This window comes from Psammomys obesus, unplaced genomic scaffold, assembly GCF_907164565.1.
Source record: "Psammomys obesus unplaced genomic scaffold, mPsaObe1.curated_primary_1811, whole genome shotgun sequence".
NCBI lineage: Eukaryota > Metazoa > Chordata > Mammalia > Rodentia > Muridae > Psammomys > Psammomys obesus.
This window is the reverse complement of record NW_026592510.1, coordinates 12,419,664-12,446,627: the sequence shown is the minus strand read 5'-3', so window position 1 is coordinate 12,446,627 and position 26,964 is coordinate 12,419,664. Positions and strand designations below refer to the sequence as shown.

General features: G+C 42.2%; 1 protein-coding gene across 1 annotated transcript in view; it reads right to left on the bottom strand.

Moving 5' to 3' along the window:
• The window catches only part of Pgm5 (phosphoglucomutase 5), a 143,559-nt gene that overhangs the window by 42,148 nt on the left and 74,447 nt on the right, over positions 1-26,964 (bottom strand). Inside the window, exons 8-10 of the mRNA XM_055614174.1 lie at positions 22,860-22,975; positions 4,383-4,518; positions 324-507 (exon numbers count right to left, since the gene is read on the bottom strand). Coding sequence (XP_055470149.1) covers positions 324-507; positions 4,383-4,518; positions 22,860-22,975 — 436 coding nt within the window. The remainder of the gene's footprint in view (positions 1-323; positions 508-4,382; positions 4,519-22,859; positions 22,976-26,964) is intronic.

The following is a 26,964-nucleotide window of genomic DNA, read 5'->3' as shown; positions in this document are numbered from 1 at the left end:
TTCTGAATCTATCACCAAGAATATCCACCACACAAAAGCACCTGTAGGCTGCCACCATTAAGAGAGGAAATGTGGGGCCTATTTCTCTTTGAGGTCTTGGTCCAATAGTTACCAGGTGTACGGAATATAGGACAAAGTGGCCCAGGTTCTAATCCACCCTCCACCAGTAATGAGGTAACCTTCTTTGAGGGCTTGCTCTTCCCAGCTGGAGACCTCTGCTGTTCAAACTGTAGAGCACAGAGAAGACCACCCCCAAAGACTGCTCCAGCTCTGCCCACCAGCTTCTCCTGATCCACCGGTTTCACGGATTCCCCTGCAAATACCTGTTTCTTGGTCACGGTGCCATCCACAGGGTCCACATATTCAAAGCTGTCTGTCTTTGCAACGCTGTAAATGTGGCTCCCCACAGCAAACTGCTGGCCGACAAAGGACTTGTCCGTCACCAGGGCCTCCAAATCCCTCATGATGTAATACGTTGCCTTGGGCTCCAGTCCCTCATAGTCAAACCTGTTGGGGGAGGCAAAACAAAATCCAATCAGGGGACCAGCAATTGGGTAGACCCCCTCATGGCTCTGGTTCCAGGAAATACAAAAAAGCATGTTTGACAGGTCTCGCTTTCTCCTCACAGCCTGCCCAGTGCATGGTGAGGAGTCCTTGGTGGCCAGAGTCCTTGCAAAACCTGAATTATGTTGCACCTTTCTCAGAAGCCCTTCCCCAAACTCCTATTATGTTGAGAATAAAACCTAAGACCCCAACCACAGTCTATCACACATTGTAGGATGCAACCCCACTCTACTTAGCTTGATCTAACTGAGTTTGTCCCACTCTGCACCCTGGTTCACTCACTCCAGGCACCGTGGCCTCCAGCTCAGTCCTCGGTGACACCACAGCCATTCCTGCCATTTTGCCCTTGCTCTTGGTTCTCTCTGTCCCATCTGTTCTTAGACATCTTTGTACCTACCTGGCTCATCCTGTTCTTTCAATATCCAAATCTCTTGAACGTGACATTCTTAAGCATCCATCTATCCAAGTAGCTTCTTCCCTTTCTCCCCTTACCTATCACCCCCTGTACATTTTCTTTTGCATTGTCTTATGGATCCCCTCGGGCTTGTTTCTGTTATTTCTTTACTCTAGTCTGTCTTTGCCCTCCAGAATGTGAGTTCAAGAGGGTGCAGACCTTAGCTCTCTTATTCTCTGCAGTTTCTGGAGCTATGTAAGTAGTCTGGGATAAGGAGCCAGTGGGGGGTGGGGAAGAAAAAAATGGGAAAGAGAAAGCGAATTGAGCATACTATAAAAATCCCTGGAGAACTTGAAAGAAATATCACAATTGTTCCATTCAAAAAAGTCTTCCTCACCACAAGCATCAAATCTAATAGTAGGGCTGGAGTGGTAATTAGAAAAAAAAAATAAAAAGATTGAAAAATATTCTTTCCCTGTTTATTTTGGAGTTTGAAATATGATGATGCATTCCACACAGCTGGCACAATGCCAGGCATCAGAGATGAAAACAAAACACAAAAGCTTTTCATTGGTTTATTTGCTTGCTTTTTCCCCCTTTAGTCACTAATATTAAAAAAAAAAATGTCTCTCCAAACATTAGATAATAGTCTCCAAATCCAACTGGCATACCATGGCAGGGATGGCTATTTGCAAATGGAGCCAGAGGAGGGGCAGCTGAGCTCAAGTGGTTTTACTAGGACTTTACATCTGGGCTTCCTGCCCCATGGAGAATGCTCAGAGTGAGCTGAAAGATGGAAACCCTTAATAGTTGCTACCACTTCATCAACTTGAGAGTTTCAAAGACGTCCACTAAACATCAGAACATTTGCCAAAGTGGGGGACGTGGGATGACACCTCATCTACGATATCCTTTTCCTCCTCCTACTGCAGGTGTTTCTTCCTCAGCTCCAGAAACAAGATAACAGAGAAATCCTTATACCGCTCTGAGTAGATGTGTCCAGACATGGGATTCTCATTAAAGACAGCGACTCTGGGAGAGGAAAGACCGATCTAAGATCCAAGCACGGCAGTACAGATTTGTATTATCAGCACTCAGGAGGCTCAGGCAAGAGAATTAAATGTGAGTTCAAGGCCAGCCTAGCTCCACGGTAAGATTCTATTAAACAAACAAACAAATGCAAGGCAAGCAGAAAGAGGCAGGAAGATGGACAAGACAGGAGAGCGTTTAGGCAAAAGTTCAAAACTTGAGAACATTTACTAATGAGGAAAACCATGTTGAGTCTAACGCTCAGATCATGTCCAAGCACTTGCACTACCTAGTGGTCATCTTCGTGTACAAGCGAGTCCCTCCTTTCTCCTCCTTCCTCTCTCCTCCCTGCCCTCCCCTCCCTCCAGCCTGAGGACCCCTCCAGTCACCGCCACCAGTACCACATTTTCAAGGGATACAACCTTAAGTGGAGAACAACTTCTGGGGTTTACGCAGAGAATATTGGAGACTTTTCTCAGCTACAACTTTAGTCCCAGAATTAGTGACACTTGAAATTGTTTTATGATTTCCTCCCTTCCAAGAAAAATGTCAGCTAGAAATCATTTACTTCAAGAACCCCTCCACCCAACTTGCCACTTGCTGGGATTGCAGGAGATGTTTGTCTTTTGCTGTACCTGCTCCCTACTCCCTTCTTCTTAATCTCTGTGACCTTTTTGGACAAAAATCTGAAATACGATTCAATGTCCTGCAAGAAATTAAATCTCTATTGCATAGTATTCTCTAATATGGTATTGTTATGAAGAGAGCAATTAACATTACAAGTTCTTGGCCACAAAACATGAAGTATATTATAAATATACTTATCATCACACCATTTCTTCAGAACGCTGGCAGGAACCTAGATAGACATCCCACAAATTATAAAGAGCACATCTCCAACTTAAGAGGATTCGCTCAGCCAGCTAGCAAGCACAATATGTTTTTATCAGGTTGGAATCTTTATAAGATCTTCATACAACAGAAGAATTTCACATGCCAATTAGTCTTTGAATATAAATTAAACAAATATGTAAATAAAATTCCCCAAGAATCAGGGGTGTGTGGCCCATGTCAGAAATATTGATGAACAAGACAAGGTCCTACCTAAGAATTTCTGCTTTATGACTCAATAAATTATGTGCTGGTTTATTTATTGTCACATTCCTAGTCTTCTTAACGAACCAGGAATCAAAGTTATTACGGCTGCTGTCTGTATTTCCAGAACATTTGGGTTCCTTCGAGTTTAATAAGCACCATCGCGGTCTTCCTTATTCTCTGGTATTTATCTAAGTAAATGGCTTCTCAAAAGAAGAAACAATCACCATATAAGGGAAAAGTCTAAAGCTCTTTGCCCCTTGAGCCCTTGAAACTCAACTGAATACCCAAAGCTGATAACTGAACACAAGCAAAGCAGAATGAGCCACAATCTCTGTCTGAGGCCACCAGAATGTCCTCTTTTCTCACACAGAGTTGTCCATAATCAACAATTTCTCTACCTCCTGTTCCTCTAATCATGGTGTGATACTAGGAAATATAACCTTGGAATGTTCTTACTCTTTCTTACTTTGACAACAGGAAATGGGTAGACGACCTATCCTGAGTTCCGGCCCACTGTACTTTCATTTGCCGCCTTCAGTGGTACTATTTCCCTTCTCTGTGTCTCTTTTCATGGGGTACACAGAGTTTGGCAAAACTCTGGGGCTGTTGAGCCACATGGGCCATACAAGAGTCCTGGCTCAGCCATGTCAGAATGCTTCTGGCCATTAGTGTGGGGACTAGACCCATGCTAATGCTGGGAGAAGACTCCAAAGACACCAGACTATGAACTTCTGTGTCTGCTCACTCCTTAAAAAGATAAATGTGGGGACTGGAGAGATGGCTCAGAGGTTAAGAGCACTGTCTGCTCTTCCAGAGGTCCTGAGTTCAATTCCCAGCAACCACATGGTGGCTCACAACCATCTAGAATAAGATCTGGTGCCCTCTTCTGTCATGCAGATGTACATGCAGATAGAGTACTCATGTAAAATAAAGAAATAGATCTTAAAAAAAAAAAAAAAAAAGATGGATGTGGAACAAACAAGAAATGCTTTGACTACAGGACTCACAGCTCCCATGGATGACAAGGAGTTTTTCAAAGCTCTGCATTTCGATGTCCTGTTGACAGGACCGCTCACTTTGCTTTATACTTTCTATGAAAAGATTATGGAAGGATGTCACCAGGGCAAGTAAAATCTGTCCCTTAATTTTAGTAGCCCTTGACACTACTCGCAAACAGCCAGCCCTAGTCTTCCAATCATGCAGACGTTTCTAAAAGATGCTTTCTTCTTAAACTCTGGCCCATCAGTTTTAGAAAACACCTTTAAGAGTAGTTTTTAGAGACCCTGCCCCTTCTCACCTGCAGTAGTAGTGGCGGCCATATTTGGCCCAATGATCTCTAACAATTTCTTCCACGCTCTGTTTCCGGGCAGCAATAATGGACAGCCAGACCAAGACAGCCCAGAGACCATCTTTCTCTCGGAGGTGATCAGATCCTAAGGCAAAAAGAGAGATTCTGTTGAGGGTTCTCTCCTGGGGAAAGCAAAGGGAATAAGCCCATTTAGCAGCCTGGAGATAAATTGAAATGGTTGTACTTGGTATGCTGTAATATATTTAGACAGTTTTTTTCCTTTAAAACTATGTAACTGAAATTCAAATAATATCAAATAACAACAAAATATATGATAAAATCCTGAAAATTGTTGAAGAAATGGAAGACTCAGAATGACATAATGTTACCTTTTATTCATCATTTTACTCAGTAAAACGATATTTGATAACTCCTACAATAATCTAAGCATTTTTCTATATCCTAGAGATAGAGGAGTAAGCAAGAAAGTTCTTTACTCATCATCTGAATTCAAGTACATAGAGGCAGGCAAGACCAAAGCAGACAGAAGAATATGATACGTCAAATAAGGACAGATGCTTTCAGGAACCAGAGAGCAGCAAGAAAGGCAGTCGTTTGCCCCAAAGACATATCCCCCTGTAATCTATGGATGTGGGTTTATTTAGGGGAAATGGTCTTTGAAGGTGTGATTGAGTTAGAGGTCTTGAAATAAAGTCATCCTGGAATATCCAGGTGGATCCTAAATCCAGTAGTGATGTTCTTATGACCAAAGTCCTGAAAAGGGAGAAACAGCCCCAGGCTGCATAGACACAGCGCCTGGAATTACACTGTGTGATCTAAGAAGCACACAGAGGCAGCTGACACTGCAGAAGCAAGAAGGGATTCTGCACTGCACTCGTCACTGTACGCATGGCCCTGACAGCACCTTCGCGTTGGAGGCTTGGCATCTGGGACTGAGAAAGAGTACATCTCTATCATTCAAACCGCCCAGCTTGTGCAACCCTAGAGTCTACTGCAGTTGTGAGAGTCAGGCCCAAGGAGTTAGTCACACCGGAGAATAAGACATCAGGATGACGAAATGCATGCAGACAGCTAGAGAAGGAGGCATCCAAAGCAAAGGACGGCAAAGCCAAAATCCCGGAGGCAGGGATGACTGAAAGGCTGCAAAGAGAAGCATCTCTCATTGTGGCCCTCATAAAAATAACCCATGCAGCCTAAATGGGGAGTTCACTGCGCCACAGGGACCCAGCAGGTTGGACTGCAGGGACATTTATCGTCTGTCTCTTGTCCAGGCGCAAGCTTTCTCTGAAGTAGACAAAGCCCTGAATTGAAAGGAACACTGTCATAGTGTGAGAAAAACATGAGGAAGATTTTGGAATGAAGAACCCAACAAACCTCTCCCGCTTGTCAAGTATAGAATATCATTTAGAAGTAACTACTCCTTCCGGGCCTCAATTGCTCAGCAGTAATATGACACTATCAGCAATTTTGCGATCCCGTCACAATTTAATCAAGTTCAAAGGGCAGACACTAGGGTGGCAGTGTATGCCTGTATTCCCAGTTAACCCAGCCTGGGTAACAGAGTAAGAGCCTGTCCTTTAAAAGGCAGTGAAAGGAGGAACATTCTAGAAACCAATTTTGCATGTTCAGGTCCTGCCTTAGCCACTTACTTCTGTTTGCAATACTTGTCTATGATAAAATAATAGTAACGGCCTACAGCTCTACCCTACAGCTTTTTCTGGGATTAATCAACTAAATAGCCATAACTATTAAGTAGTTGGAAGTGACTGAGATGTCACAGGGGTTGTGGCTGAGGGTAATTCTCATAAAGTGCCTCAATACTTGCTTTAAAACAAATCATTCCATTATTAACACGAGCCTCTTTCTTTTTCTTCTGACTCTAGCGATAGCACCATCTTAAGAACTGAGACTGGGGGTGGGGAGTGCTGGAGAGATGGCTAAGAGCAGCGGCTGCTCTTCCAAAGGACCTGGATTCAATTGCCAGCATCCACATGACAGCTCAAAACTGTCATGTAACTCCAGATCCAAAGGATCTGACACCCTTATACAGACATAGATGCAGGCAAAACCACTAATGCACCTAACAGAAATAAATAAGTTGTTTAAAAGAAGGAAAGAAAGAAAGAAAGAAAGAAAGAAAGAAAGAAAGAAAGAAAGAAGGAAGGAAGGAAGGAAGGAAGGAAAGAAAGAAGGAAGGAAGGAAGGAAGAAAAAGAAAGAAAGAAAGACCTGAAACTGGGACCAGAAGTGGACCATGTCTTACATGTCTTACTGCAATCGGGCAGGGACAATGGACAAGCTCATTCTTGATTTCAAGATGATGAAATAGACATAGAAAATCAACAAAGCAGACTCAGGCCACAGAACTCTTAAAGCCTTAAAAATGGGACCAAATAGTTTGCTAGTTAAGTTAATCATCTGCAAGAACTAAAGCTGTAACAGAGTGTGTAGAGTTGTTCTTCTACCTACAGTACTAAGTGTTAAGTATTTTCCCTTGAAGAGAAAAACATGAAACCAGAGAGGGCAGTAAAGCAACTTAAATCAATAGGAAAAAGAGACGCATTTTTAGTCTTTAGTTCTTAACACACACTGATCAATGGTCTGCCAGGGACACTGGTGGATGCCCCACTGAGGTTGGCTCCAGCTTAGGAAGACCCTGGGCATTTATCATCACACCATAAAGAGACTTGTCCCAGCCAGTGAGTCCTTCATGCTGCTACAAAAAAAAAAAAAAAAAAAGGGGGGGGGGAAGAAATTTGGAAGGCTCAGGCTTAGCAATATGGCCAGCTGCCAAAACAACAAGTCTAGGAAACCCTGCCCAGTGCAATCATCTCAAGCCCTCTTGTCCTTTTATAGCTGGGGGGAAAAGTCACTTTCACTTACTGGCTGGAGAAAAATACTCTTTTGTGTAAAACAAGGGCTTTGCATACCTTGGCTCTCCAGCTGGATCACATTACCAGAGATAGAACCATTAGGTGCTATTAAGTCCTTAAGATAAGATGTCAGAATTTAGTGGCCCAGAGACACAGAGTTCTCTTAGATGGATAAAACCCACCCCGGTCATCTGCAGATAACGCATAGTAAATTGTGAGCTGGCCCGGACATCTTTGCCAACAGGGCCAACAATTGCCAAGAATCATAAGGAGCTGATGATCAAGTGAAGTTAACTGTGCTCTCTAGTTTGCTGAGGAAGTGAGAGAAACAAGAAATCATGCTGTAATTATTCAGATGTTTCCATTGGATAATCGCAATGCTCGGTGGGGGTGGAGTCCTTTAACACATCTTTAAGGCAAATGAACTCCAGTGCCCTCTCAAAGTCAGGTAAATTGCGTGAGGAATATGAACACACTAAGAAGCAAGTAGCTTTCTAAAAGCTTATTATAAATAAGTGAAAATGTTCACATGCACACAGAATAGATACATACATACATACATACATACATACATAATAAACCATATACTGTAAAATGTTTTCAGGATTCACTGCAAGGACTCTCAATAGACAGCTGTGGGAAAGTCACAAGCAAGCACTTATTTTTTTAAGCCAGTGCACCATAAGCCACTCCCCCAAGCCAGCAACTATCAAGAGGAAAATAATAATGGCCAGAAAACATCTGAAGAAATGTTCGGTCTCACTGTGGTCTAAGAAGAGCCAATAGAGTGGGGTGGCATTTGGAGGCGATCACGCTAACCAAGGCTGGCTCAAAAAGGAACTGTCCCTGCAACAATAAAGCACCAATGTAGACGAGGGCAGTTTGGGCCAGTAGATTGAGACTAATAGCCAAAGCCTCCACACTCCGGTAGTCTTCAGCAACATAGAGTGACACTCATGCAGTTTTTATAAATGAAAAAAATAATAGCTTAAAAATAATATCAAGTGTATTCTTGTGGAAAATATATGGAGATGTGTGGGGCACAGGGGTACAACAGAACCTCTGACAACTGTCATATATTGCCAAAATGTGAGAATTCAGGTCGCTTTTCTTCTCTGCCTCTTGTTTTATTTCTGCAATAAACATGTATGCATTGTTTTCAAAACTTAAAGATTTTAAATTTGCCAATGATACACAGAAATTTAGATGTGAAACGCGTGTTCCAGAGTGTCGTGTGGCTGATTCAGCCAGTATGCGGCCTTTTGAGGCGAGTTCCTTCCACTCGGGAATATACCTGTCTGTGTCCTTCCTGTCTTCTCATGGCTGGGTTGGCTCACCTCGGAGCACTGAGCAGCTAGCTTCCGGCTGGTCCTACAGCCCAAACCTGCCATTCAGTTGGGACAAAGCAAGGAGAATTGAGCCCTAACTTCAAGTCTGGAGGCACCATTCCGCTTTCCTTCTTCCATCAAAGGCAGCCAGACCCAAGCCCACTCCATCTTCATCTTCCCAGCCTGCACCACAGCCATCATGCCAGAGACACAGGAGGCACACTTCTTCCCTGCCAGATTCCAGCAAAAGGCAGCACACAAGAAAAGACCTATTTTCTTGTCAGAAATATCACTGATATTTCTCAAATTCCACCTGGAAATTTTTCAAACTTTTTCAAACTTTAAAACCACATTCCTTGGGCCTGCGTGACCTCTGAGGGGGTAAAAAGAATTAGCACACAAGCCCGATAACCTGAATGTGATCCCTAAAACCCACAGTGGAAAGGGAGAAACAATCTCCACATGATGCCCCACCCACACTATACGTACGTACCAATCATCACCATCATTATCATCACAAATAGTTCCTTAAGGTCAGTGGTATGCCAATATACATGCTGGACTCGCCAGAGAAGACAATAGATGAGAGAGAAATAAAGGACTGTCAATAAAGGAAAGCAGCAGGAATTTCTTCAAGTAGGCAAATCAATAAAGCGTCACACACGTACATTGCTACTGAGTCGACTCAGCAATACACCCGGGGAACGCTGAATCTAAGGACAGTTATATGTTATATATAATAATATATGTTATCTTATATTATGGGCTTCCTGCACTCACACCTGGCACAGCAGGGCTGTCAAGACTGTGACTGAACTCTAGCACAGACTAGCGGTTCTCAAACCTGAAGGGCCAGTCATACCAGGCATTGGGAATCCTTTCCAACAGCTCCCTGGGTGAGTGTCACCGGCAGCCAGGGCTGGGAGAAGCTGCTGGAGCAAAGGAATTGCACTCTCATGCTGGGGTAGGGCTCCATGTCGGTCTCCTTTGGCTCTAAGTGGAGACAAAGATAATAGCTACTGTTTTCCAGTTCAAGAGACGCCACTGGCCTTGCCATGTGGGTAATTCCCACTCCAGTCTTGTGGTTTCTTTCTGTTCTTTGCCTCTGGAAAACTGAGAATGTGGCCAGTTTGGGGTGACCGATTCATCCCAGGATTTTACCAGTTTGGGTTTGAGGAATCTCATATCCTAAGAACCTTCTAAATCCCTAGCAAGGCAGAACAACGGCCATCAATAAAAAGGACCATTTGTTCAAAGAGGTTCTGCACATGCGCTTCTGCACACATACACTCCCTGAAACCCAAAATGACAGGTGGCATATACAGCCGTAGAAATATGTATGTAAACTTCCCAGTGACTACAAAAGCAGGATTCCAGGCTGAATGAATTCCATTCCAAGAGAACAGTAAGGCACCAGGCACCAGTCTCAGCTATTCCATGCATCGTTCCTGAGGTTTACAATTTGACGACCCTTTCTAATAGAAAAAGGATGGAGTCGAGCTATCCATATGAGGTCACACAACTATTAAGTAACAAAGGGATTTGAATCTGGGCAGCTTGGCTCCAAAATCCTATTTAGATTTCCTGACCACTGGACTAGCACAGCGATGCCAGCATCCTTTAAGAAAGCAGAGAGAGTGCTCAAGTGGTAAGAACTCAGGTCGTCCTTCTAAAGATCCGGGGAATGGACTTGCGATTCTTTCTCTCCACACTCCACATCTCAGGAGCTCCTCTCTGCTTACTCTAATTCTCATTTAACTGTGATGAAATTCTCTCCGTGTTCATGTCATCTACCCAAGACGGGGATTTATTTTCTTTAAACAGCAGGACCATGAACTAAAACCAGGGGATCAACGTCCTTTTCAGATAGACTCCAGAAACTCCTAAAGAATCGTGATACAATTTGTTTTGTCCATTTCTCAAATCAATTATATTCACCTCTCTCTCATTTGGTCAAAAAGGAAGACTCACTAAAAGCAAAACAAAACAAGAAAGGCAGTCACCTTTTTATGCTAAAAATAAGCATTCTGAAATGCACAGATGCTCATCAGTAAAGGACAAAGTTCATCTGCCTAGAGTAGGGCCAGCGCCAACTGTGAGTTCAGAAAGGTCCCCATGTCCTCTGCTCTGTTGGCTCCATGGTTCTTGATAAGTAAGAGTTGTAGAAATATAAGAAAATATGCAACATACAGTATTACTAATGATATTTCACACAACCTGAACTGGCTAATCTGATGATTCTGCAAACTCTACAGGGAAAGGGCTAACATCTCCGCACTGTATCCCCCGCTTGGTTCCTGAAAGGTATGAAGGAAATGTTTGCTGATAGAATAAATGAATGACAGAACGAACCGCTGGTTCCTTCCTAAAAGTGAGCCTCGCCAGAGCAAGCTAACCTATTGCAATGGGGGAAACTCCAGGGTCATCTGCCTGAAAAGATCTGTCTCATGAGTGGGAAGATGGAGGTGCAGAAGAGCAAAGCTGTTCCAAGTCAATAGAGCGGCACAGCAGAGGTGTCAAGACTGGGGCCGGCCCTGCCAGATCCTGCTGCTGAGCTGTTTGCAGGGCACCATTCTACAGGTTACATGGAATCAATTCCATCTTCATTAAATAGATAGATAGATAGATAGATAGATAGATAGATAGATAGATAGATAGATAGATAGATAGATAAATAAATAACAGGGCCTTGGGGACTGACTTGTTAGTGTCATCGAAACATCAGTGGCAAATGTTAGAGGACCAGCAAGAGTGAGTTTGAATCCTCACTTGATCAAGATGACTTCAGCCAGTGGCTTGACCCTCCCTAAGCCATAGGGACTTCATCTACAAAACACGGACCATGATGGCCCCTTCCTCATTTCAGGGTGGAGAATAAAGCACAGGGAGTGCTAGGCACTGTGTCTATTGCTTAGGAGGATTCCGTAAGTAACACTTATTAGCGCTATTTTATTGACTCTTTCCTGGTCCATCTGGACCAGACAATGGATCATGTTAGCAGTTTTATGGCCTGCCAGTGGACACACTTCCCCTACAGGAACACACTAACTCCAGAATAAAGATCTCTCAACTTACATATTCTAAACTATTCCTGTGTCACCAAGGCTCATAAGAGCAATGGACTTCTCTAAGAATTGTTCTCAACCAGACATTCGCTAAACCAGGAATATCCCCCCTGACTTTCAGGCTGCAGACTTTCAGGCTGAAGGTTCATTCAGTCATTGCACCCTCTCCCCAATGAGGCCTCTTGGTGACCAATAATCTCCCAAGGCTCAAAGCATAATCTTAGGGATTATGTCTAAATCCCAAAGGACAGGAAACCTTCTTTAAAAGCCCCTTAATAGACACTGCAAAGTAATGCTCATTTTATTTGGAATTCCTAAGCTTGTGACCACTGGCCATGATCTTCTAGGCGCCAGGTCCCAGAATGCACTGGAAAGTGTAGATGTGTCTCAAAGACACCCATCCTACGTTCCATTTACACAGCACTCTCTCTCGCCACCTTTCATGAGCAAGCAGTATTAACTGAGTGGTCTATAGAACAGGTCCCATGAAAACCCCATGGAGAGGGATCATGTGATAGAGACAGTCTTCCCACTGTGGTGGGAGTTCCGTTTCTAACACAGTAGGTGATGGCTTGTAGAGGATCCAAAAAGTAGTTTCAGTTCTCCAACTTTACGAGGAGTCCCCTGGGGATGTCAATCACACAGCCACTGCTACACTCTGCCCAACCCAGACTGAACTGCACACCGCACATTTCTAGCAGCCCTGCAGAGAGACTGTTCTCCTAGCCCTGGCAGTGCTGTCATTACAACCGCTCCCCCCTTCCGCAATCTAGCCAAGTTTAGAAGCACTGGCCACAGAGAAGAAAAATCACTGTCCTTGATCATCTGAAACCCAGAGATACATTGGTCTCTTTCTCTGTCCTGCTGATTGGGCAGAATTGAAAACAAACAAATGTGAAGCTGAAGATCCCTTGGAAGGGAACAAACATGAGCTTTCCTTCATTTGACTTGGATATAAATATAAACAGTTGGACAAACATGGGGGAGTTAAGCCTGTTCAGTATTTGTGCCACAGCCCAGCTATGAACCCAGTCTTGAGTTAAAATATATGCTTGGCTCATATGTAGTGAGAGCAGAAATGAAAGACAATGACCTGAGAGTATAATAAACTGTACAACTACCGGGAGAAATAAAATTCCATTACACAAAAAGCTGAAGGACAGGTCAATAATGAAAAGCTTAAAGCAACAGACCACAGAATGACTGCCCTGAAGACACTGTTATTAGGTGACATCAAGAAGATCGCAAGAGCTGGAACCAGAGCCCACTGTTAAGCACAGCCACATCCAAGGTAGCATTAGAACCCACACGGGAAATGGACAGCAGTACAAATTACCAATACTGTAAAATCTGACCATTACTATGGGATTCAGAAGGGGATATTTTTCTAGAAAAGCTATGAACTTGTGCTGGTAATGCTAAGACAACAAAAACATCAAAACTTTCTTTTATAATTTTATATAATTTTGTCTTATCATTCTTCATTACATTCTCTTATAACTGGGCTACACTTGTATGGTTTGTCTGTATATTTGAATTGTTCCTGTGACTCTTCCAAAAATGTTGGAATACCCATATCTCTGGAGTTTAAGAAACACATCCACCTAAGAATGTTAATGTTATTTTTTATAAACTGTGTTTGTTTCTCAGTTTCTCTCTTTACCTGGTTATAACAGATAATTGACACTCTTTTATATCTATTTAACAACGAGCTTCACAACACAATAACTGAGCAGTTGTTACTCTATTTTTTTAACCCTCTAGGCTAACCTGGTTTCCTCCCAGCATACATCCAAGAGATATTTGCACTTTGTAGCTTTCTTTGATGAACTCTCTCTCTCCTGGTCCCTCCTGGACATCTTCCCATGGCAGAATCCCCTCCTTCCTCCTCTAATTTCTCCTCCCCTAGCTTGCAGGAAGTCCAGCCCTATTCTCTCCCCTGCTCAGATCTGCTGTACACTGGTTTATTGGCATACCAGGGGACAACTGGGGAGCAGTATTTATACAACATTGAGACAGGAGATTCTCAGAACAAGGATTGGAACTAGATATGGGGGAGGTACAGAAATCAGCATTTGAATTATACAATAATCTTATGCCCACATAAGAATGATGAAAAATATTGATGAGAGGAAGAAATAGCAAAGTTGAAATCCTCACTCCTTGCCTTCCCTCTTTCCCTCCATCTATCTTTCTGCTCTTCTATGGGTCCTGTAAGCATTTACTCAGGACCCACCTTTATGTCAAAGAATGAGGTCTGAAGAACACAGAGATGGCCCCTGTCTTAAGAATATTTACCATATCCACATGACAGAGAAATTCAGCAGACCTCAAGAAATTGGAAGGATATTGAGCACTCTATGGCAAGGCAAGCCACTGCCCTCTTTCTATTATGCTAAAATTTGAGGTACAGAAGCTGTCAATTCAAGAACATGATGCTGTGCCCAAGAATTCACAGAAGGAAAATCTGGAGAGTTTTGATAAGTATTTACCCTCAGGAGATCTGTATGCAATTCCAAATTTCCAGAAAGTGAGGGGTGCATGAATAGCTGAGGAATCCCTGGCTCCTTTAAACAAATAAACAAAGTTATTACTCTAGAAAATTCAACACAGCATACTCGCTCACAAATAAGCACTATTTGTTATGCTGCATACTCTGTTGTTGTTGTGTGTTGTTTGTTTGTTTCTTTTTGGCAGGTATGAGAGCCTTTGCTGCTATGTAGGAGACACTACTGAGGCTGATGGTCAAGACTGGAGAACTTTCACATGAAGGGCAGTTCTTCAGCATTGCTTGCAAGGACAAGCTCACAAACTCTGGGTTAGGACAATTCATATGCTCTGAAAACAGCATGGCCTCTTAGAATGCTGACGCTAATGATGAAAAATGGAGGAACATTTTCAACAATACAAAGAAATTTTCTCCCAAGTTTTATGGTTTTTTTTTTTTTAATTCCCAATTTTAGTATGTTAGTACATTCTCTTTGTGTTTGGAATAAGCCCAGATTCCTTTAAAATTGGAAGAAGAAGCCCAAATGCCATTTAGATGAATAGTCTTCTGTTTGACGGAGTACGAACAAAATGCTCCCTAGCAAAGCAGCATTCCAGATCCTTCCCAGGACACGGGTGGACACCTGGTCCTAGAACAAAAGATGGCTAGGCTTCTACTAGCCAGTTTTGTTGTTTTGTTTTGTTTTTGATAGAGCAATGAATGCAGGAAGCTGGCATTCTCACACCAGAGATGCCTGAACACAGATCTGTCCACTAGTCTGCTACTTTGGCAAGCTCTGGGAACCAGAGATGTGAGCAGGGACATTTCTCTTCAGGATGTGTCTCGTTCCTTCGGACCTAACCCTGGGGCATGTCTTGGCATCCTTGAGCTGAGGTAGAGTCTTATTTCCAGGCTTTCTTGGCACTGCATTGTACATTCTTAGTTGGTACGCAGCCCCAGGGACACTGGAAAAAAGCCTCTACTTTGAGAAGCTGAAAAGCACTGTAAAAGCCTCTCGGAACCTTTCTATCTCTCCATGTCTCTTCCTATGATTAACTATTGATTCTGAAAACCGTATCCTAACATGGATAAATGGCTCCTATGATGGGCCAATATTTACAAGTTGAAAGTGAGGGACATGGAGGTGACTTGCTTGGCCTTCGGTGTCCAACAAGGGTCCTGGATGAGAGTCCCAGCCTCATATCCCTGTGCCCTTGCACTGCTTAGTTCGTTCAACCCAATATGGAATCTCCAACAAACTCATTCTCCCAGGCCTGATGCAAAACAAAAGCACCACTATCTCTTCCTTGTTCCTGGACATACACCAGAATAGCAAAGCCCCAGGCACCATTTGATTCACTCTAGGGGATTCAAAGTTGGTACAGGATAGAAATATATTTCAACCAAGCTTCCCTGTGATTCTTATATTGCCACCTCAGACTCTTTCTAAGACCTGGCATCAAGAAAGCCTGATACAAGAGCAGAATGAAGCCATATTTCTGTCCTAAATTCAGTGCCCTGCAGGCACTAGAATGGTCACATACTGTTTCAGAGGCAGGAGTCGTCATTTTCATGGAAAGACTGACAAGCCTGGTGGAAGCAGTACGCACCGAAGAGCCAGTTCTGCTTTTTAGTTCTGCTAGATTTAATGAAAGTGAAAACCTTTTTCAGGCTCTGATGCCCTGGGAGACCCATTTCACTCTTCCCTGGGCTCAGAGCCCCATCTATCAAAGTAGGCTAATATCATTTCAACCTGCCAAAATGGCAGAAGATGCAACAACATTAAAGCCCTTGACATTGAAAAAAAAAAAAAATCTCCTGTGTTCCATGAAAGGAAAACGACAGACAACTCCCAAAGTGAAAGCCTTTTAAAATTCCCATCCAGTCCAGCCCTCATGTTGCAGTCAACATCACTATCTCAAAGCAAAGCTCGCTGAAAGCATTGGCAGACTGACCTCCCCACACATGCGGAATGTGGCCTCCCACTGATAGCTAGCTGTGTCTGCTTTGGGCTCACTGTCTAAGGCAACAGGCTTCCTTTCTCATGATATTTCTCTTGAAACTCTCTCCTCTCCCTGACCCTGTGTTCAGAGGTAGCAAACGTCAGCCCTTGAGCATACTCGGCCCTCATGTTTGTCTCTGGGACTAACTTTATAGGAAGACAGTTATTCTGGTTTGTTTATTCATCATCTGAATGCTTTGTGCTACAGTCATGGAGCTGAGTGATTTTTGGCAGAGACCCACCCCTCCACCCCCCAAGACCTTGTGGCTGGTAAAGCCTGAAATATTTCTACTTGCCTTTTGTGAAAAGTTTCGTGGTTGTAGCCAAAGATGCTTTCAGTTATTTTTTCTTTTTTTTTAACTTTTATTAATTACACTTTATTTGTTTTGTATCCCCCCTAAGCCCCTCCCTCCTCCCCTCCCAGTCCCACCCTCCCCCTCTTTCTGCATGCATGCCCCTCCCCAAGTCCACTGATAGGGGAGGTCCTCCTCTCCTTTCTGATCTTAGTCTATCAGTTCTCATCAGAAGTGGCAGCATTGTCAGGGTTCTAGGTTATCTCCACGGATAGTCCTTGGTTGGAGTATGAGTCTCTGGGAAGTTCCCTGTGTTCAAATTATCTTGTTCTGTTGCTCTCCTTGTGGAGTTCCCGTCCTCTCCAGCTCTTACTATTCCCCACTTCTTACATAAAATTCCATTCACTCTGTCAGTTGGCCATCAGGCTCAGCATCTGCTTTGACAGTCTGCACGGCAGAGGCTTTCAGAGGCCCTCTGTGGCAGGTTCCTAGGTTGTTTCCTGTTTTTTTTTTCTTCTGATGTCCATCCTCTTTGCCTTTCAGGATGGGGATTGAGGATTTTTAGTTAGGGCCCTCTCTTTTGCTTAGTTTGTTTAGATGTTCAGATTTTAGTGGGTTTATTCTATGTTGTATGTTTATATACCATGATCTACAATAAGTGCAATTTACCAAGAGAACTGCACATGAATACTTACTTACATATATTCTTACATATGCACAGGAATTGGCAAGCAACATCTGAATATCAATGCAATTTCACAGCTTCTATTCCTTAAAGCAATCGATGATAGTATATTACTCTCATGTTCCATATTTGAAAAACACCACTCCTGAAAAAGTGAGCAATTGACTGCTTCTAAGGCAAGTCCCTATTCTTCCACCTTCATTGACTTTCTGACATTTTGCCACCTGGCAGGGCCTTGGACTTTCATGTCCACGTTTAAAAACCTCCCCAAGTTTGTACTTGTTTCGTCAAGTACAAACTCGGCTTCTATCTCTTTCAAAAAACCACCCTTTAAACTTCCAGTCCCAATGCATTTACTCCTTATCTCATCTTCTAAAGTACATTCTCTATGCCTTTCTGTGGCCCTGGAAAGTCCCTGCTTTGTGGACATCTTATTATCCATAGGGATGTGGTCTTCATCACTTTGTAGTCAACAGATCGTCCAATATAATGTTTTATAATCAGGAAGCAATTAATAAAGGTTTATTAAGTTGAAATATGTATTAGTAAGTTGTCCTAGTTGGCTTTCTGTTGTAGTGACAAAACACTGTCCAAAAATCGACCCAAGAGGGAAAGGATTTATTCATTTTACAACCTTCAGGTAATAATCCATCACTGAGGAATCAGGGCAGGAACTCAAGACAGGATCCTGGAGGCAGAAACTGAAGCAGAAACCACAGAGAAACACTAGTTTCTGATTTGTACAACTCCTTTCTTGTACACCTGAGGCCCACCTGCACAGGAATGACACCACCCATGGTGGACTGGGACCTTCTACATCAATTAGCAATCAACAAAATGCTCCTCACATGTGCTCATATGCCAATACAATCAAAGCAATTCTTCAGTTAAGGTTTCTTCTTCCCAGACGAAAACCTTTTTCTCTAGCTTTGTGACAAGTTGGCAGGAACTAGCCATCCCATAACGGTATAACATGGTTTGTAAATGGTATATTTTAGCCTCTTAATTATAGAGAAGTTACAAAGTGCAAGGGACCTTGTAAGCAATCTGTAAATGTGTATGAACACTGAGGAGAAGGGATTGTTGGAACTTCAGTTTCTACACCGGCTACTGTATTTGTGCTATTTCACAGCGACTGAGCAGAATTACTACATGCAGCACGAAATTTCTGATCTTTTTTTGAATCATGGTGTCTGGTATAAGCACACAGAACACTAAAAGAGGGAGAAAAGTTTTATCCGTCAGGCATCACAGAGAAGTACTTAACAGCCATAGCTGTACCAGGCAGAGCTGTCATTAACCCAGAGTTCAGACAGTCCATACTTGAAAAAGTTTGCTATGGTCTCTTTTCTGTCCAAAGAAATAAAGAACATGCTAGCCTCCCCCACACACCGTAATTAATGGTAATTCTACTGAAGTGTAATTGGTTTTGATAAGAGAAGAAAATATTCCAAGAAAAAGGTTTCTTTATCAACTCCAATACAGCCTAAAAGACTGTCATTATGATCATTTAAAGCGGCTTTATTGTAATCTGTTTCAACCTAGCCAAATAGGACTAATTCTTAGTAATTCAAGTATATTTTGATATGGGGAGATCAATAGTTTTCATTGCTTTCACATAATAAAGAGGATGACACATTTGGTTAATGTATCACCAAATTCTAATGAGGTGTCTGATGAATCCAGTAGCCATTCCTAATGCAGCTGAAAATGAAACAGTAATAGAAAAAAAATCACCTAAGCATGATATAGATTTTACAAATTTAAAAGTATTAAAAATATTAAATTACAAAAAAACTAGTTGTTATTGACTATTATTTTGAAGATGGTAATTATGTAATGAAATAACATAAAGCAAAAAAATTTGTATTAGGGGAAAAAACACCAAAAAATGATTATATATTTTACTGAACACCAGAAAAAAAACCCTATAATATATAGTTTTGGGAAACTAAAGCACTAAAGTTAATAACAGAATTGCTAAAATGATATTAGCAGTAGATAGTACTTTTCTGGGTAAGCACTAATTGACTTAGGAAGAAAAATGGGGATGGCAAAATTAAAATAAGCAAAGCTCAGTAGAACATGCAACACAAGCTTTAAAAAACTTCTAGGCTGGAAGTGAGATTCAGTTGCATAGCCCTTGCCTGGCATATGCAAAGCCTGAGTTTGAGCTTCTGCAAACACTTCTCCAAATGCTGAAAGAGACTTAAGAAATGTATTCACCAGTTCCATTCTAAGATCTTTTGGCTCCTTGATAGGAGAAAACTACTGAATGGAGATCAAGACAGAAAACAGATGAACTTATTAAGAAATAGCGTTTGCAGTTCAATTTCTGCACCCTTATATATGGAGTCTGTAGAAGACAAGTCTTACAATCTCACCAATAAGAAAAGGCCAGGAAATCTACATAGTTTTCCTGAACCCCTTAGATATCTGACAGCACAGGATAGAGAATTCGAAACAGTAGCAGGCCATTTGACACAGACAGAACAGAACACTGGTCTCACCATTGAAGGGCAAAAAGAAGCCAGAGGAGCTGCTACATGAGCAGTTCAGAAATCACTGAGAGTTTTTACAAAATGCTGAAAAAAGCAAGGTAGATTGCGGTGTTGATTAAAAATAAGTTGGAGTGCCAGCTATAAAGGGAAACACTTCCAAATTCTGTGCTTCGGGCTCTCCTGGTTGATTCAGGAAGGCCCAGAATATAGATGGGGGGGACGCAGCAGTGTAAGCGTGAAGGATGGGCTGCATGGAACCCCTAGACTACCCTGGCTCCTTCCCTCATCTGAAACAGGTTGAAAACCTCACCCTTCACCCTAAGCGTCCAGAAGATTTGTCACTGCTGTATGAGGGGCAAAGGTGAAAAGACATCTGCTCCTATGGAAAGCGCAATAAACCGTCTTGGGCTCGACTCATATTGCAATGCGAAGCAAAAGTCACTTATGTGAGGAGAGAGCACTGTGTTTCAGGCGTGCAGTGACTGGTGAACGCTGAGAATGAAACGGGATCATTTAAAATAAAGAAGCAAACAAGAAAAAAAAAAAACAGAACAAAGGCAAGCAAACAAAAACAAAACAATAACAAAAGCAAAGCAACCTCCCTGAAGCTTCTCAGCGTCCACAGTAAAGTGTCTCTCTTCTAGAACAATTTCAGTCCTGTGATACACTAAACTTTATGACATAAACAATAAAGGCCAAACCCAACTTAACTTCTGCCTAGATGAACTTAACCTTCCATATTAATTGGCCTGAAGGAAGAGGTATGTCATCTTCTGGACTCAATACTATTTGCCTACATATCTACCATTCTTATCCACATACTGTGAATTATGAGACCCACAAAAAAGCAAGAAAAAGCAAATAATTGTCGAGAGGTAAAACAATCACTAGAACTAGAGTTAGAGATGACCCAGCTACCAGCCAAATCTAATGGAAATCAACAGCTTATATCAATAGGCTGTTTTCTTGGAAATATGGATACTATTTCCAAAGTAAAGGTTACTTATAGGAATAAAAGGCAAAGCCAGATATGCTGGCACACACTAACCATCCCAATATTTGGGAGGCAGAATCAGAAAGATTGGGAGTTCAAAGCCAACTTGAGGTACATAGTGAGACTCTATCTAAAAAAAAAAAAAAAAATCTGATAACATCAGAGTTCTTTCAATAGACTTACCATCACATTGGAAACTAAGAAATGAATAGATTAAATATAAATATATGTTCTGCTGTTACATTTTTTTGTTAGCCTGACACAAGTTAGAGTTATTTGGGAAGAGGAACTTCAACTGGGGGGAGGATCTCCATCAGATTGCCTGTATGAAGTTGTGTGGGTATTTTCTTGATTAATGATTGACATAGGAGGGTCCAGCCAACGAGGGGTGGTGTCCCTCCTGGGAAGGTAGCCCTGGGTTGTTAAGAAAGTAGATTGAGCAAGCCATGGAGAGCAAGCCATGGAGAGCAAGCCAGTAAGCAACATAAGCAGCATTCTTTCACAGCTTCTACTGCTGTTCCAGCCTCCGGCCTCTCACCTTGAGTTCCCACCTTGACTCCATTCATGATATCCTACAAGCTATAAGGTAAAATAAATTTTTTCTCTCATGGTCTTTATCACTGTAACAGAAACCTAAGACATATGTTTTCAATGAAGATCATCTAAACTAAAGCAAAAAAGAAAGAAAGAAAGAAAGAAAGAAAGAAAGAAAGAAAGGAAAGAAAGAAAGAAAGAAAGAAAGAAAGAAAGAAAGAAAGAAAGAAAGAAAGAAAGAAAAAACCAAATCAGATCACTGCACACAAAAGCTTCAAGCCAACCTCTAATATATATGATCTAATATATAGTGTAACTGGAGTTTCAGAAGAAAAAGAGAACATAAAGGCTAAATGTTTGAGAAAGTAGTGACTATGTTCTGAAATTAACAACAAACATAAAACCCAGAAACATGAGAGTTCAAAGCAGGATTAAATGCACACACATACACAAACACACACCATTAAAAATAAAAAAAATTTAAAAAGGTAGCTAGAGGTATAGGACTTTATATAGAAGAAAAAAGATACAAATTATATCAGAATTCCTAGAAATATGCAAAGCAATGAAGTAACATTTTTAAGGTACTAAAAGAAGTAATTTTAAACAATTTAACTGTGACAATGGTGCCATGGTTATATGCCTTTTCCATCGAGGTTTTATATTTAAAGACCCCCACTAAAATATTCAGGAATAACAAGATGAGCTTTGTGTGTGTGTGGGGGGGGTATTGTTTCATAACAATCAGAAAAGGTAACTTTCTTTGTGGAGAGAGATGAGAAATCAGTGTTGATGATTAATTTTAAGACGAGAGGGAGGGGCATGGTGGCACCTGCCAAAAATTCTGGAGCAGGAAGATGAAAGTCCAAGTTTAAGTCCAGCCTGAGCTATATAGTGGAGTCTAGACTAGCCTCAGCTATATAGAAAGAACTTGTTCAGAAGAAGAAGGAGGAGGAAAAGGAGGAGCAAGAGGAGGAAGATCAGAAGGAGGAGGAAGAAGAGCAGCAAGAGGAGAAGGAGGAGGAGCAGGAGAAGGAGGAAGATGAAGAGCAGGAGGAGGAGGAGAAGGAAGAGGAGGAGCAGGAGGAGGTGGGGGAGGAGCAGGAGGAGGGGGAGGGGGAGGCTGGAGGCTGGTGGCCCACACCTTTAATTCCAGCACTGGGGAGGCAGAGGCAGGAGGATCTCTGTGAGTTCAAGATCTACAGAGTATTGTGAGTCTATAGAACTAGTTTTAGAACAGCCAGGGCTACACATAGAAACCCTGTTTTGAAAAAAACAAAAAGGAAAAAAAATCAACATGTAACACAGTGAAGCGCACCTATAATCTTAACTACTCTGGAGGCCAAGGTCAGCTTTGAAGCTGATTTGTGTAGTGAGACCCTGTCTCAAATAAACTTTAAAAGGTTCAGACCTCAGTACTGCAAAATAAAATTATTATCAAACAATGATAAAAATAATGATACTTGAGTGGTACGAGTAATATGATATTCTGTCTACATTAAACTTTTTTAAATTTTCATAATGAATTTCTTTTTAAAGAAAGGAATATCCTATTAGGGTTTTCTGATTTTTTTTTTTTTTTAGTTTTTGGCATCTAAGTAATTCTTTCTCCAGCCTTTGATGCACAGGAAGATTATTTACAAGTCCTGAATGTGTTCGTGTAATTCAGCCACCCACCGGTAACATAGCCCAGCCAAGCCTACCAGTGCCGAAGCTCTCCTCTCCGCACAGAGAGCAGCGCCCAGAGTCCATCAGATTTGAGAAGAATCTCCATCCGGCAGGGGTCTCGTACACAGGAACCTTCATTGATTTGGCCACTCTGAAAAATGAAATTTGAGGCAACTATCAAATCGCTGGCCTGATTTCCTTTATTTTCTCGGCTTCTTAGGAAGTCCTGTGAGGTGTTTGTTCCATAGCTACATTTCAGAACAACCTGAAGAGCTGTTGACAGTCTCTAAGCTGTATGTCAGAGAGTAAGTAGCATACTGCCATGCTCTCGACTTTGCTTTTCCTATAATACGATATATACTAAGTCAATGTCTGAGCTGTCCTAATATCAGTGTCCCTATTCATTTTCTTTGTCTTTTTGCTAAGAGTCTACTTGAGACAAGAGAATTTAAATTAAGATAGCATTTAAGCACAAACGTTTAGGGTATTGTTTGGCAATACCTACCCAGTATGAATCTGCTTATACCCTATAAAACAGGAATTCAACTCTTAAAACGATATAGTGGACACTATAATTCATGCTCATGGTCACACGGCCACACATGCACACACACACACACACACACACACACACTCACACACACACATTAGAGTTTTCATGGCTAGAATAGTCAGTTGGTGGCATTTAGAAATGATTATGGCTTCCAGCTCACAATTATGGCTTTCTTTCAATAAGAAATATCTCACTCAAAGTCAGACACTGCTAGGTCAACCCAGCTAGTGATGGTCCGGGGGTGAAGAGTGAAAGGTCTGTCATTCTTCCTCATTTCACAATCTGTGAAAATGTGGACAATTTCAGTTCCAGGGCTCCTTGGGTGTTGGCTGAGGCCGTTTACATGTCTTCAGTAGTTAGGCATCTCTCTGTCTGATCTCCTTCCTAACTGTCCCTTTCCTATAGTTTGAATGTGGCGTGTTCCCTAAATGCCCAAATGTCAGAGTTTGGTCCTCAGCTCAACACTATTAAATATTGTGGGAGGAAAAAAAAAAAAAAACATTACATAATGCTCAGCAGGAGGATTGGGGTCATTATGGGCACAAAACGATTTTAGGATGTTGGTCTCTTTTTTTAACTTCTCATGAGGTGATCAGTTTTCTGAACCCTGTGCTCCCAATAATATGGGCTGTATCACCATAGGCCCAAAGGCAAAATGGTCCAGTTACCATGGAATAAAACCAGAACAAACATCTCTTCTTTCTAAATTGACTGCCACAGGTATTTTGTTACAGTAGCAGAAACTCAACTCACATAGTGTTGATTGTGGCTGCAATGATAATCTTTAGGGTAGAAAGGAATAAACTTCCTACAAGCAAATTTCTTTTAGAGCCATTTCCTGGAGAGCCCAGTGTGTGATGTTACTCAGCGGAGTATAACACAAGACTCTACAAGACTGATCAATCACCATTTACAGTAACTGAAACAGTGTAAATCAATGTCCTACGAGAATGGACAAATAACTTCCGATACTGAGATGGCTAATCTTAATTGTCATCTTGGTTGGATTAAGAAACACCAAGAAGATTAATGAAGCATGCCTTCCGGCAGAGGTGTTTCCAAAATGATGAGGTCACGAGGGTTATGCTGTAACAGTTCAACATAACTGATGGATTTACACCTTGAGTAGATTGTTTAGAGGTAGCAGAACTGTACAACATGAATCCTCGATGAAGAAGGCAGGTCCCTAAGCCCACGGCTCTGAGGGCCATATCACTAGTCTGCTCCCTGGCTGCTGTGGCAGCCGCTGCCGCATATTCCTGTTGTCGTAACATTTTGCCTCATTTCAGGCCCCAAACAATGGCTCTAGCCAACTTGAACTAAAACTTTTGAAACTTTGATCTAAAATAACTATTTTCCTTATTTCAAGTTACTTTCTCAGGTATTTTGTCATGGTAACAAAAGCTTACTAACATGAATATATAAATACCTTCAAACAAACCATTGCGTTATGCAGTACCCTGAATGCATCTCACCTACATGTACAGAAAAATGAAGCCCCACCCCAGAAAAGAAATATATGCCTATTGTTCTGTAATACTTAGAGTCTCATTCAACTCGAAGGATTTAGCTTATCTCCTTTTCATTTTAAGAAAAATATGTAACTGTACATAGGGATGAACAATGGAAGAGCCTCTCCACAAACTTTAGAACAAAAGGCTGCTAATTTCATGGTCAAAAGCCCAAAGAAGAAATAAATCACACAGAAGCCCAAAGGAACACATAGGAAAACACAGGCCACAATTAATCTAACAAATGTAAATGCATAAGAGTGCCAAATAGAATGTACAACACAGGGAAGCGGTGAGGGCGAGAAAGAGAGGAGCAGGCGTAAGGACATGTAATCTTTGTTCAAAACACTCTTGTGGATTCAAAGCCAAGTTGGCAGGACTGAAGGAAGGGAAAGGATTTCCCCAGTTCCCACCCTTCTCAATTAATCACTGTCAGGAGGGCACCAGGCTGTGGCTGTGGTTGGATTGTGAAGAACCAGATATGAGCCACAGTTGCAGCTATGCAAGCTAAGATAAGACGGATAATACATTCCAGGACCCTGAGCGTAAATTGATTCTGTCTTGGGGTCAGAAAGGAATTCCTGTCCCTACATCCCTACCTTGAACTTGGGGTCATCCCCAGAATGGCACTCAATAGACAGCGTGTGTTAGACTTCCTGTTGGCAGGAAGCCCCTGGAGTCTACAATCCCCTGACACAAAAGCTAAAAATGAGGTTGCTCACGCTGCCTCTCCCTGACCACTGCCACCATATGCCTAAGGAAGGAGAGATTAAGAAGACTTTTGAGGCTGAAACTCTCCTACCAGGGAGAATGAGCCCTGCTGGCTAACAGAATGTGTTGCACTAAGTCACCTCCTTAGGCAGGGTTTACACACTTCCAGAAAAGTAGCTTCCGGGTGGACATGGTCTTAGACTCACAGCTTCTCCCACATTCCTTCTTGTATTCTGTGCTCCTAAAGTGAGCTCTTCTCTGTCTCCCAGAGATGTTCCTGCCTTCTGGTTATTGTTGTTTAGTGCTTTAGTCCTTCTGTGCTGTTCCTTTAACTCAGATTAACCCTCTGTTTCCAATCTCTGTTAAAAATCTATCTTACATGACCTGTCATCTGAAAGTCTGTCTGGGTACATTTTGTCATACTAAAATAGCATGCCTGAGGCTGGGCCATTTATAGAGAACAGAGGTTATTTCTTGTCCTTCTGGAGGGTGGGAATGACTGAGGGAAGAGCGCCTATATTTGGCCTGGTGAGACACTTCTTGCAAAGTTGTAACCAATTTAAAAGTGACAAGATCTGGGTCCCTTTACATATACTCAGATATCACCTTTCTTAAGAACCAAGAGGAGACTCCTAGTAGCAGAGACCATAGAGACTGAAGAGGACACCCTCTAACTAGACTAGTCTTCTAGTAAAAGGCAAAAAACACCAACCCACCCACAAAACCTTCGACCCAAAATTTACCCTGCCCGTAAACCCTGCAGGGATAAAGATAAAGCAGATAGAGCAGAGGTTGAGGGAATGCCCAACAGATGCTTGGCCCAACCTAGATAGACCCCCCCTATCAGAGAGTGCCAACCCTTGACACTATGAACAATACTCTGCTAAGCTTGCAAGACAGGATCCTGTCAGAGTTGTCCTCTGAGAGGTCCTACCCAGCAGTGCCTCAAAGCAGATGCTGATACTCACAGCCAAACATTGATCAATGCATAGGAGTCTTTGGCAATAGTGGGAGAAAACAGAAAAGGACCAGGAAGTAACAGGTGCTCCACAAGAAAAACAACAAAGCCAACTAACCAGGGGCCAGAGGGGTTTGCTGAGACTGAAGCATCAACTGAGGACCATGCATGAACTGGACCTATGCCCCCTACAAAAAAGTAGTAGATGGGCAGCTTAGGCTTCAAGTGGGTCCTCTAGTAAGGGAAGTGGGGACTGCATCGGACAAGGACTCACTTGTTAGCTTTTTGATCATGTTCCCCTGGTGGGACCGCCTTGACAGGCCACAGGGAAAGAGGACAGGCTCAGTCCTGATACAACTTGATGAACTTGGTAGGATGGAAAAGGAAGCTCCCTTTTTCTGAGGAAA